This window comes from Diplotaxodon limnothrissa, linkage group LG18, assembly GCF_057381915.1.
Source record: "Diplotaxodon limnothrissa isolate DT_005_m linkage group LG18, D_limnothrissa_male_GT1.1, whole genome shotgun sequence".
Classification (NCBI taxonomy): domain Eukaryota; kingdom Metazoa; phylum Chordata; class Actinopteri; order Cichliformes; family Cichlidae; genus Diplotaxodon; species Diplotaxodon limnothrissa.
In genome coordinates, this window is record NC_140613.1 from 43,097,248 (window position 1) to 43,110,410 (window position 13,163).

The 13,163-nt window shown below is 45.9% G+C and overlaps 1 protein-coding gene across 1 annotated transcript; it reads left to right on the forward strand.

The window, feature by feature from the left end:
- Positions 1–8,325: 8,325 nt before the first annotated feature.
- On the forward strand, positions 8,326–12,294 carry LOC146614272 (uncharacterized). Its single transcript, XM_085378635.1, has 3 exons — positions 8,326–9,183; positions 9,250–10,165; positions 12,245–12,294. The coding sequence occupies exons 1-3, from the start codon at positions 8,326–8,328 to the stop codon at positions 12,292–12,294; spliced, it is 1,824 nt and encodes a 607-aa protein (XP_085234761.1).
- Positions 12,295–13,163: the final 869 nt, after the last annotated feature.

The window sequence follows — 13,163 nt, forward strand, 5'->3', positions numbered from 1 at the left end:
GTAGCAATCTTCCAACAGAGAAGTCTTATTTTTTACACATTGGCACTCATCTGAAAAGTAGTGAAACCGTTACTTGTATGTTTGAAAGTTGTACTTTTCACACAAATATATATGGAACATTTCATTCTCACAAGAACAGGAAACACACCCCACATACATTCAAAGATTTCAAGCCCGGTGTAGTTAAAATCACACAAGTTTCACAAGGATCCTCTTATAATCCTGAGGAAGATGCAGGTAATCAAGTGTCTGCAGTTTCAGCAGACAGTGCATGTTCAAGTAGCGGTTCAGATGTAGCTAAGAACTTGCCTGAAGTAATTGAGAAAAATTTTGCCGCAGTGTTGCTCAAGTTGGAGCATTTTGCACATGTGCCAGGCACAAAAATTGATGAGTTCTTAGAAGAACTGCACTACTTAAGTTCAGCCACACTGCCCCTCTCGATTGAAATTCTAGAAAGGGTGTTTCAGAAACACAGTGTCACAACTGAAAGGTCCATGTTAGAAGAGGTAGCCACTGCTATCTGTCTATCTAACCCGTTGCTCAAAGCGATCGAGAAGGGGGGACCCCTGAGCTCAACTTACATCCGCAACCAGTATTATAAAGAAAGCTTTAACACTGTAGAACCCATTGAGTACATTCTTGATGCCAAGGAAAAAAGGAGTTTTCAGTACGTGCCTGTACTTAAGTCTTTGCAGCAGCTCTTTGTCAGGAAAGGTGTTGTGGACAGGTTAGTTGAAAATCACAAGGCCCAAAATAGGGGGACTATTGAACACCATACTTACAACTCTTCTCAGGATGGTTCATACTTCAAGCAAAACAGTTTTTTGTCAGGGGATGAGATGAGAATTTTACTGTGTTTATACATAGATGATTTTGAGATTTGCAATCCTTTGGGTACCTCTCGCAGGAAACATAAGCTTTGTGGCATCTACTGGACTGTGAGTAATTTGCCTATAGGCTCACATTCATCACTATCATCAATTTACTTGGCAGTCTTGTGTAAAACTGATGATGTGAAGAAATTTGGTTATTGCCGTGTCATGCAACCTCTTCTTCAAGATGTGAAGACTCTGGAGCAAGAGGGAATTTTCATTCCATTACTAGGCAGATGTCTTAAAGGCACAATTCAGGTTGTTGTAGCAGATAATCTGGGGGCTCACAGTATTGCTGGTTTTACTGAGAGCTTTTCTAGTGGGTACATTTGCCGATTTTGCACAGGAACCAGAACAGAAATCCAAACAAAAGAGGTAAAATCAGGTGCATTTACACTCAGGACTAAAGAACTCCATGACTCTCATGTAAAATTAGCTCATGAGACTGGTACGAGCTGTTTTGGAGTGAAAAGGCCTTGTGTTATCAGTGAAAATATTGCCCACTTCAATGTTCACACAGGTTATCCTCCAGATATTATGCATGATCTTTTTGAGGGCATAGTGCCGGTGGAGCTTGGACGCTGTTTGGCATCGCTGATATCCAATAAATATTTTAATCTTGAAACCCTCAACAAATCCATCCTGCATTTTCCGTACAAATGGGCTGACAAGACAAATAGGCCACATGTGATCCCACACACATTTTCAACTAAGCCAACAATAGGTGGGAATGCCCATGAAAATTGGGCTCTGTTAAGACTGCTCCCATTCATAATTGGGCATCTGGTTCCAGAGGGTGAAATGGCATGGCAAATACTGATGGACTTGAAAGACACTGTTGAGCTTGTGGTTGCTCCAACACACACAGATGAGTCCATTGCTTATCTTCAGGCAAAAATTTCAGAGCACAGACAAAAGCACCAAGAACTCTTCCCTGGTGTGCATCTGCTCCCAAAACATCATTACTTAGAGCACTATCCTCATCTGATAAGGATGTTTGGGCCTCTTGTAGGATTCTGGACAATGCGTTTTGAAGCCAAGCACAGTTATTTTAAGCAGGTTGTGCGCCACACCAATTGCTTTAAAAATGTGCCCCTTTCGCTAGCCACTAAGCATCAGCTCATGATTTCATATCACTTGAGGTCATCTAGTATTGAAAAAAATCCTCTACAGGTCACAAATGTCTCAACAGTTCCTGTTGATGTTTTGAAAGAAGAAATGGCTCAGACTATTGCACAGAAATTCCCTGGTACATCTGAAGTCCACCTTGCAAAGTGTGTGTCAAGCAAAGGTGTAACTTTTAGAAATGGGATGATAGTTGCTCATGGGTGTACAGGCGGACTGCCTGATTTTGGAGAGATTGTTCAGATTTGTATTGTTCAGGAGAGCTTGTGTTTCATAGTGAGAAGGCTTTCTGGCTGGTACAGGGAACATTTCAGAGCCTTTGAGCTGACTGCATGTCCAAGCAGAGAGACTGTGTTGATTGAACTTGGTGAACTTGCCGATGAATACCCTTTGGCAGACTACTTTGTTGGGCCTCTAAGACTGGTGACATTAAAAAGACACATACATGTAATATAAGGTTTGTTATCTTTTGCATGTATAATAATGTATATATCATTTTAGTCACTATTAGTTTGTCATAATATCTTCTCTTTCTCTCTGTCTTTGTGTGTGTGTGTGTGTCTCTCTCTCTCTCTCTCTCTCTCTCTCTCTCTCTCTCTCTCTCACACACTCACACACACACACACACACACAGTGCTTAACATAGTTATTAAATCATCAGCCAATATTCGGTGTAGGCCATAGCTGTATAATCTGTATAAGCTCTATAATCTAAATATTTTTATTGCTATAGTACAATTAATGTTGTTATGCATTTAATTTTCAATATATTATCTTACAGAACTAGAACTAGAAATAAATGGTAAAGCAAATTATTATTAAGATGCCAAGTTACAATTATTTATTTTAATTTCTGAAGAGAATGTTATGCTTTATTAATTTTACTCCTGAGAGAATTCCAGTTTAAATTTGATTATAAAAATGTGAATAATTCATTTTGAAATTCTTCATCCCTGTTCAACATGGTAAAATGTTGAACTCACTGAAAAGGAAAGAGTCCCAATTACAGGAATTAACTCATTTTTATGACAGGCAGTCTAATAAATCTAAAATGTATTGACAATTAATGTGGCATTATTTTATTTATATCAGTTTTAATGGACATAGCCTGCCACACCTTTATCGAAGTGCTTTGTTGAAATCAGATTTACCCTTGTTGAAACGGTTAACGTTGTCTTAATTTCCTCTTTTAGGCTGTTGTGAAATGGCTGCAATGGTGAAACTCAGAATCATTTTCTCCGAAAATGATTCCCGGAGATTGATCCTTCCAAATGGGATGCCAGAGTCTGTCAGTGAGCTAGTTCAGCAGATAAAGGGACAGTGTGGAGTTAATGGGGACTTCAGACTTCAGTTCATGGATGCAGAATTTGGGAATGAATTCACCAACTTGGTGAATTCATTCCCAAATTCAAAGAGGGACTCATCCAGGCTGGAGAAACTGATCAGGAGGGCTAGCTCTGTGGTCGGCATGAAGCTGGACACTCTGGTGACAGTGGCAGAGAAAAGGACATTAAAGAAACTGATGGACATTATGAACAATGCTGGGCATCCTCTGCACACGGCCATAAACAACCAGAAGAGTCTGTTCAGTGACAGGTTGCTTCTCCCCAAGACAAGAACTAACAGACTTAAAAACTCCTTTGTCCCACACGCCATCAGACTGTTTAACTCCTCTCTGGAGGGGAGAGGGAGGGGAAACAGGAGGACAAAGGAGGGGGGAACAACTAAGCTGTAGTGCCTCTTCACCTCACTGTACAATACCTTGTGCAATACTTTTTGTAAATAGTCAACAGTGCAATAGACTCAATACTTGAAATGTGCAATTCACTTGTATTTTTATTTTTTATTCCTATTTATTCTATTTATCCCCTTCGTATATTTTATTTATATTGTCTCTGTATTTATATATGTGTGTGTGTGTGTGTGTGTGTGTGTGTGTGTGTGTGTGTGTGTGTATATATACAGCGGGGAAAATAAGTATTTGACACATCAGCATTTTTATCAGTAAGGGGATTTCCAAGTGGACCATTGACACAACATTTCCACCAGATGTTGCCATCAAGCCAAATATTGACGTCATACAAACAAATCAGAACATATAAGTATACAAGTTAAACCACAATAAATAAAGTGAAATGACACAGGGAATAAGTATTGAATACATGGAGATAACAAGGGGCAAAATGACATAGAAAGCCAGGAGATCACCTGAAATCTGTCAGTATTGATAGAGAAATCCTGTCCCCTATCAGTACTAATTGATATCAGCTGCTTTAGTCCTAATTGATGGCCTATAAAGGCTCCTCATTACCCAGAAGGCACACAGGAAAGACTTCATGATGGGTAAAGGCAAAGAACTCTCTCAAGATCTTCGTAATCTTATCGTTGAAAAGCATTTTGATGGGAATGGTTATAGGTGCATTTCCAGAATGCTGAATGTTCCTGTGAGCACTGTGGGGGCCATTATCCGGAAATGGAAAGTGCATCAGTTCACCATAAACCTGCCACGATCAGGTGCTCCACGCAAGATCCCTGTCCGAGGAGTCCAAAGAATAATCAGGAGGGTTCTCCAAGAGCCAAGAACCACTCGGACAGAACTTCAGGAAGACCTTGCATCAGCAGGTACTGTTGTTTCAAAGAAAACTATAAGCAATGCACTGAACCGCCATGGCATCCATGCACGCTCACCACGCAAGACTCCATTGCTGAACAAAAAGCATGTCAAGGCTCGGTTAAAATTTGCGCAACAGCATTTGGAGAAGCCTGTGGATTATTGGACGACTATAGTATGGTCAGATGAAAGCAAAATTGAACTTTTTGGCAGTCATTCTACACACCATGTTTGGAGAAGAAATGGCACTGCTCACCACCCCAAGAACACCATACCAACAGTCAAGTTTGGGGGTGGAAGCATCATGGTTTGGGGCTGCTTTTCAGCAAGGGGTACTGGCAGACTTCATATTATTGAAGGCAGGATGAATGGAGAGATGTACCGGGACATTCTGGATAAAAATCTGCTGCCATCTACCAGGAAGCTAAAAATGAAAAGAGGGTGGACATTTCAGCAAGACAATGATCCCAAACACAAGGCCAAGGTAACAATGAAGTGGTTTCAAAGAAAGAAAATCAAGTTGCTTGAATGGCCCAGTCAATCACCTGACCTAAATCCCATAGAAAATCTATGGAGAGAACTGAAGATTAAAGTTCATAAAAGAGGCCCAAGGAACCTTCAAGATTTAAAGACCGTTTGTGTGGAAGAATGGGCCAGAATCACTCCTGAGCAATGCAGACGACTGGTCTATCCATACAAGAGGCGTCTAGAAACTGTAATCACCAACAAAGGCTTTTCTACAAAGTATTGAATAAAGTGTGTTCAATACTTATTCCCTGTGTCATTTCACTTTATTTATTATGGTTTAACTTGTATACTTATATGTTCTGATTTGATTGTATGACTTCAATATTTGGCTTGATGGCAACATCTGGTGGAAATGTTGTGTCAATAGTCCACTTGGAAATCCCCTTACTGATAAAAATGCTGATGTGTCAAATACTTATTTTCCCCGCTGTATATAACAGTTCTGTAACTGTAACTTCGGTCGTTGCTGTGCTTTTTTTGGAAGTCGAATTTCCCAGAGGAACCCACCCGAGGGATTAATAAAGTTCTATCTTATCTCAATGTCGGACATCCAGGACAAAAGTACCATCAAGATCATCTTTAGCTCAGTTGCACCTGTCGAGCCTGGTGAGCCACTGATCCCTCTTTACTCACCTGCTGCCACTTCCCGCACTCTAGATGACTCCTCGTCCATTTCATCTCCTGGGAACTCATTTGATACAGATATATTGTCTTCTCCTGAATCTACGTCCTCAAGAGCAACTGCATGGCCCGATGTCTTCCCCATTCCCCGGTTCTCTTATGATACTCAACTACAGCTGGACAGGGCCAATGCTACTTTCAAAGAAACTGGAGCTTTGTTGAATCCTGATCATAAAATTAAGTCTGCCATTCTTGATGGTTTAGCTGAAACAATTGTTCAGTACAAGGTCTACCTCTCTGACAGGGAGTTTGATGAGGTCGCAGAAGCTCTTGTAACAACCCATCCATGTTTGAAAGAGCCTGGTTCAGTCACTGGATATGGCGGATGGAAAACAAGCTTGAAGTATAAACTTGCTAACTACCGAACTAACCTTAGACGGCTTGGTTGCCCTGAAGTTACTGTGAATTCCTTAAAACATAAACCTGATGGCAAATGTACTCCTGCGTATGGCGTGAAGAAGCCAAAAAAAGCTGAAGTGAATTACTGCCCCACTTATCCAGCTGGTGAAACTGCAGAGACACTGGAAGAAATCAGAGTGGACCTCCTGTCAGAAGTTAAGAAAAAAAACAATGACCACAGGGTGGCTGCAATGATGGAGAAGACCTTTGCTCTCAGAAGGCAAGAGGTAGTACGTGAAGCACCGATGATTGCTGATTTCAAAATGAGGTGGCCAGCTCTCTTCCATGTGTGTGAGGTAATTGAATGGGTTTAAAACAACAGCAATATTTTGCTTCCATTGGATTATTATATAAAAGTAACTTGTAACCACATGGGATTTACTGAAGATCAGCTAAAGCAGCCTGTGTTAGCTCAGCTACAAATATGAATGCAGGAACCTAATATACAAGAAATTAATGGATTATGCATTCACATGTATTGAACAGACTTGACTCACTTTTAAGTGGACTGAATAATGACAACACAATCCTCTGTTAATTATTTGTGGTTGTATTTGCCTTTGTTAAGTATCCTGGGGGTTTTTTTAAAGGTACTGTGTAAATCTCAGTTATAAATGTATTCTTATTATTAGTTTTGTCTGTTGGATTATTATTCTGCCTTTTGCAGGTGAGTGCAGAATTCAAGAGGATTACAACAATCCATTTGCAGTCTAAGTTCTTCTCCCAGCTGGATAGTTATTCGGCAAACTTTATGAAGATATATGCCAAGAAGGATGGAGTGCAAGGGAGAAACATTAAGACCATCATGGCACCTGCAACCCAGGTATGACAAGATATATTTATACAAGCCCAATTGAAGAAAGTTTGGATATTGTGTAAAGTGTAACTAAAACCAAAATGCAGTGATTTGCATTTCAAAACCACCTTTTACTTACAAATAAACATAGAAATTTGGTGAGTTAGAAACATTTGTAAATGTTTTTGTACTTGATTCTAATCTGCTGCTGAGTCATTTTTATTCTCCTTAAACTGCAGCTGAACTAACCAGTTAAATTTGTAATTCACCTTAAATATCTGTTCAGTGACATTAATTTCACTTTGATATGGAGACAAGCTAATGTGATTTCCATGTTTCCTTTATCAGTTGTATATAGTATTTGTATTTGTATTCTATTTTTATCTTATTGTATATTTATTTTATTTTATTCTACTGTATATAGTATTTTATTTTATTCTATTCTGTACAGTTGTGTACTGTATTTATTCTTATTGTATTCTAATTTTTGCCTCATAACTTTTGCACTGTCCACTTCCTGCTGTGACAAAACAAATTTCCCACGTGTGGGACTAATAAAGGTTATCTTATCTTATCTTTGTCATGGTCCTGGGCCATGTTGGCCCAGTGTTCTTAGTTTTCTTGTATGTTTGTATTTCGTTCCTTATTTAGGCCATGTTTTCTGAGTTGCCCTGTTGTGTTGTTCCCTAAGTGTTTTCCCTTCATGGCTTTTACCCCCTGTGTGCCCCTCTGTGTATCTGTGAGCCCTCGTCTCTCCTTATGTTTTATTCCATGTTTCCCCTGCCCATTATGTCCAAGTTCTCCCCGTGCTCTCCCCCCCCCCTGTGTGCCCTGTGTATTTATGAGCCCTCGTCTCCCTTTGTGGTTGTTTCATGTTTCCCCAGCCCGTTATGTCTGTGTTTTCCCCGTGCTCTCTCTCCTCCTGTCTGAACCTCTGTGCACTTCCTGTTTACTTTGTGACTCTCACGCCCGTACATGTCATGTTCAGTTCACCCCGCCCTGTCTCGTTATGATTATCAGTGTCACCTGTGTTCCCCGTGTGTTCCCACTTTCCTCGTTAACCCTCTGTGTATTTCTGTCTGCGTCTCCCTCTGTTCGGCGTGACGTCGTCCCTCATGTTGTGTGTGGATCTCCCTGTGTCTCCCTGTGAGTTCTTAGTTTATGGTTTCCCAGTTTAGTCTAGTTTGTATGTTTGTTCTACCAGCAAATAAAGCTGTGTTTTGAGTTCACCTCCCCGAGTCTGTGAGTCCTGCATTTTGGGTCCCACTCCTGCCTGCCGCACAGCGATTCATGACAGTACGACGTCACCAGATATGGACCCAGCAGCACTCAACCCACCAGAAGAACTGCGTCTGGACATAATCTACTCCGTGGAAAGACTCCTGTATCTGTGGCTCGAACATGAGGGGAAGGAATTTCGCTGTGCTGTGGAAACCAAACTACAGCGTTTAATCTCTGGTCTTCCCTGGCTACTCAGTGCGCTCCACCCACTCGAACAGGATTTAATCCAAAATGAGCTCCACCTTCATCCCCCAGCTGCTACTGCCCACCTGCCTGAAGGGCCGGATGTGGAGCCGCTCGGCCCGTCAGAGCCATCATCTAAAAAGAAACGACGACCACGCCGCCAGCGCGCCTCCCCACAGCCGGACATTCAGACTTGTACATCGCCGGCTGTGGTGAGTAAGGACTCTTTTTTTGTGTCGAACCGTGGAACTATTCGTTCAGGGGCTGTGTTTTGTGCTACGGACGGTAATGTGAACAGTTTATCAGCTGCCCAGCCTCCTGAAGCTCTCTTAGCTGCCCAGCTACAAGCTGCGTCTCCTGTGTCCCCGCTAGCACAGCCATTAACTCCACCACATGCTCCATTTTCACCTCTACCATCGCTTCAGTCATCAGTTCGGTCTGCCACTCAGTCGCCCTTAGTTCCGTTATCCACACTACCACCTGTTTCCCTTCCACCACCACCATCACTACACCCAGCCATTCAGGCTGCTACTCAGTCAGTCATTCAACCCATAGCCCTGCCATTAAGGCACTCTGTAGCCGAGCCATTAGCCGCCCGACCCGCAGCCACTTCAGCCACTCCTCCACCCGTCACACCTCCACTACAACCATCACTGCAGTCTCTAGCGCAGTCTCCTGCAGCTCTGCTTTCCCCAGTGCAGTCTCCAGTGTCCCCAGTGCAGTCTCCAGTGTCCCCAGTGCAGCCTCCTGCAGCCCTGCTTTCCCCAGTGCAGTCTCCAGTGTCCCCAGTGCAGCCTCCTTTAGCACAGTCACCCACTCAACCACCAGCACCACAACCGTCACTACCTCTAGTTCATTCCCCTGTGAAGTCATTAACTCCACCACCTACTCCACTCTCACCACCACCGTTACTACAAACATCAGTTCAGTCCCCTGTGCAGTCGTTTACTTCTCCACCGTTAGCAGCTCAGGTCCCCGTGTGTCCAGCAGCTCAGGTCCCCGTGTGTCCAGCAGCTCAGGTCCCCGTGTGTCCAGCAGCTCAGGTCCCCGTGTGTCCAGCAGCTCAGCTCGCACCTGAACCTTTGGCCCAGTTCCCCGTAGCAGTGCAGTTTTCTAGCCAGCTTAACATTGAGCCCGGGGTCCCAATTCTCTCTGGCTCTACATCGGCTCCTGCTGGAAGCTCGGATGAGCTCATCCAGCACTCCGCGGCTCCCGTGTCACCATCTACCTCGTCCGCTGGGGGTTCCAGTGAGCCCAGCCAGCACCTCCTCGTCTCCGCTGGAGGGTCCGAGGGGCCCGTTCAGCCGCCCGTCTCCGCTGGAGGGTCCGAGGGGCCCGTTCAGCCACCCGTCTCCGCTGGAGGGTCCGAGGGGCCCGTTCAGCCTCCCGTCTCCGCTGGAGGGTCCGAGGGGCCCGTTCAGCCTCCTGTCTCCGCTGGAGGGTCCGAGGGGCCCGTTCAGCCTCCTGTCTCCGCTGGAGGGTCCGAGGGGCCCGTTCAGCCTCCTGTCTCCGCTGGAGGGTCCGAGGGGCCCGTTCAGCCTCCTGTCTCCGCTGGAGGGTCCGAGGGGCCCGTTCAGCCTCCTGTCTCCGCTGGAGGGTCCGAGGGGCCCGTTCAGCCTCACGCCGCATCAGCTGGAGGGCCCGAGGAGCCTGTCCAGCCGCCACCTGCGACCGCCTCGTCGTCGCCTGGTCCGGCTGCATCCGCCTGTGCTTCTGCTACGCCTGGTCCAGCCTCTGCCTGTGCTTCTGCTACGCCTGGTCCAGCCTCTGCCTGTGCTTCTGCTACGCCTGGGCCAGCCTCTGCCTGTGCTTCTGCTACGCCTGGTCCGGTCTCAGCCTCTGCTTCTGGTCCAGCTTTGGCTTCTGCTTCTGCTCCGCCTGGCCCAGCTTCGGCTTCAGCCTGTGCTCCCCCTGGTCCAGCCTCAGCCTCTGCAGCTCCGCCTGGTCCAGCCTCAGCCTCTGCAGCTCCGCCTGGTCCAGCCTCAGCCTCTGCAACCTCGTCTGGTCCGGCCTCCGAGTCTTCGTCCTCGTCTGGTCCGGCCTCCGAGTCTTCGTCCTCGTCTGGTCCGGCCTCCGAGTCTTCGTCCTCGTCTGGTCCGGCCTCCGAGTCTTCGTCCTCGTCTGGTCCAGCCTCGGCCTGTGCTTCGCCTGGTCCGGCCCCCGCATCGCCACTGTCTGGTCCTGCCTCGTCTGGTCCTGCCTCGTCTGGTCCTGCCTCGTCTGGTCCTGCCTCGACTGGTCCTGTGCCCACCAGGCCATGGCCAGCACGCCTGAGACTGGAGGGCCGCCGCTGCCTTCCGCGCGGTCGGCCCCCTGAACTGCTCCGTCTCCTTCGCCGCCGCCGCTGCCTTCCGCGCGGTCGGCCCCCTGAACTGCTCCGTCGTCTCCTTCGCCGCCGCCGCTGCCTTCCGCGCGGTCGGCCCCCTGAACTGCTCCGTCGTCGTCCCCCCCTTCGCCATCGCCGCTGCCTTCCGCACGGCCGGCCTCCGGACCAGCTCTGTCACCTGTGCCACCCACCTGGTCGGCCCCCCGACCGTGTGACCCGTGAACTCTTGTGCCTGTGGGCTCTGGGTCGGCCCCCTGAACCTTATTTGGACTATAGTCATGTGCTCCTGTGTTTTCTGTTGTTTGTTTTTGTTTCCCGTTCTGGTCCCTCCGTCCTGGTCCCCCGCCTCCCGCCCTGGGTGGGTTGTTTTCTGTTTTTGTTTTTTCGGGTTTGGGCTGTCGGGAGCCAGCCCTTGAGGGGGGGGGGGGGGGGGGGGGTACTGTCATGGTCCTGGGCCATGTTGGCCCAGTGTTCTTAGTTTTCTTGTATGTTTGTATTTCGTTCCTTATTTAGGCCATGTTTTCTGAGTTGCCCTGTTGTGTTGTTCCCTAAGTGTTTTCCCTTCATGGCTTTTACCCCCTGTGTGCCCCTCTGTGTATCTGTGAGCCCTCGTCTCTCCTTATGTTTTATTCCATGTTTCTCCTGCCCATTATGTCCAAGTTCTCCCCGTGCTCTCTCTCCCCCCCCCCCCCTGTGTGCCCTGTGTATTTATGAGCCCTCGTCTCCCTTTGTGGTTGTTTCATGTTTCCCCAGCCCGTTATGTCTGTGTTTTCCCCGTGCTCTCTCTCCTCCTGTCTGAACCTCTGTGCACTTCCTGTTTACTTTGTGACTCTCACGCCCGTACATGTCATGTTCAGTTCACCCCGCCCTGTCTCGTTATGATTATCAGTGTCACCTGTGTTCCCCGTGTGTTCCCACTTTCCTCGTTAACCCTCTGTGTATTTCTGTCTGCGTCTCCCTCTGTTCGGCGTGACGTCGTCCCTCATGTTGTGTGTGGATCTCCCTGTGTCTCCCTGTGAGTTCTTAGTTTATGGTTTCCCAGTTTAGTCTAGTTTGTATGTTTGTTCTACCAGCAAATAAAGCTGTGTTTTGAGTTCACCTCCCCGAGTCTGTGAGTCCTGCATTTTGGGTCCCACTCCTGCCTGCCGCATGACAATCTTATCTTATCAGGCTGCGTGATGGTAACCTTTAGTGTTCAAGTGAGCCCAGATTAAATTGTCAGACCCTAATGTGCTGATATCACCTTACAAATAAACAACAGCACTTTAAGCAAATAATTTACTGGAACTACAATGTTTATTTTACTGCTCTGTTTATTAAAACATCAGATTCAACATTTGCTGCACCATTCATCACTAGTCCCTAAACAGCATGGGTGTTTTTTACTGTTATATTTTAGTCTTCTTTATAGATTGTTAATCCCTATCTGATAACGTCCCTAGAGTACACTTGTAGGGATTATTTCATGGAAGAAGAGTCATATGACCCGTGAAACGCTCCTTTAGATTGGTTAGATATTGCTAACACTAGGGTTGGGCGATATGACCCAAAATTCATATCTCAATATTTTTTAGCTGGATGGCGATAAAGGATATATATCTCGATATTTTTTTAAAGCCATAAGTTAAGAACAAAAAGAGAGTTCTTAGTCACACTGTGTCCCAGATGTCACACGGGCACTTTTATTTACATACAGCGTAGATGTACATGAAGAAATTACTCAAAAATAAATTATCAGCATTTATTAAATAATCATGGTCCATAAATAAAAGAAAACAATGTTGTTTTTGTGCATAACAAAAAGCTCACAATTGTGCAGTCAAAATGTAAACTAATAGACGCTGAGCATAATAACAAAGAGACAGATTTCACAGCTGCACCACGTCTCTGAACAGGTGCCATTTGTGGTCCTTATACACACACAGTACGGTAATATTATGTTGAAGCACAGTACGTATCACTCCGCGAGGCTCCTCCTCGGTAGCCGTAATCCTCCGACAATCCATCAAGCGGTGCAGCTCCGTAGCTTAGCAAAGTCATATTAAAACATTTTTTGACAGATTGCTGAGCGCTGTGTACCACATAAAATCGGTTCGCGGTCAGTAAGCACAACCAGAATTCATACATAAGGCGCACTGTCGATTTTTGAGAAAATGAAAGGATTTTAGGCCGTGCATGTCGTTAGCGCAGTTAGCTCGCTAACACGTTGACGCCGTCCAGCCCCACGCACGGTAACTCGCTAACGGAGATTTTCCGCTTTCATCTTGTCATTGCCTGCAGGTGAAGCTATGGGGGAGGGGAAGTTGTGTTCAGTGAAGGAGAGGCGAGGCCGAGTAACGTTGCATAGAGACAAAAGTGGAC

Coding starts and splice junctions, on each gene's coding strand:
- LOC146614272 (XM_085378635.1), top strand. CDS start 8,326: ATGGACCCAGCAGCACTCAACCCACCAGAAGAACTGCGTCTGGACATA. Junction 9,184..9,249: donor TTTCCCCAGTGCAGTCTCCA/GTGTCCCCAGTG, acceptor TCCCCAGTGCAG/TCTCCAGTGTCCCCAGTGCA. Junction 10,166..12,244: donor GACCGCCTCGTCGTCGCCTG/GTCCGGCTGCAT, acceptor TAACGTCCCTAG/AGTACACTTGTAGGGATTAT.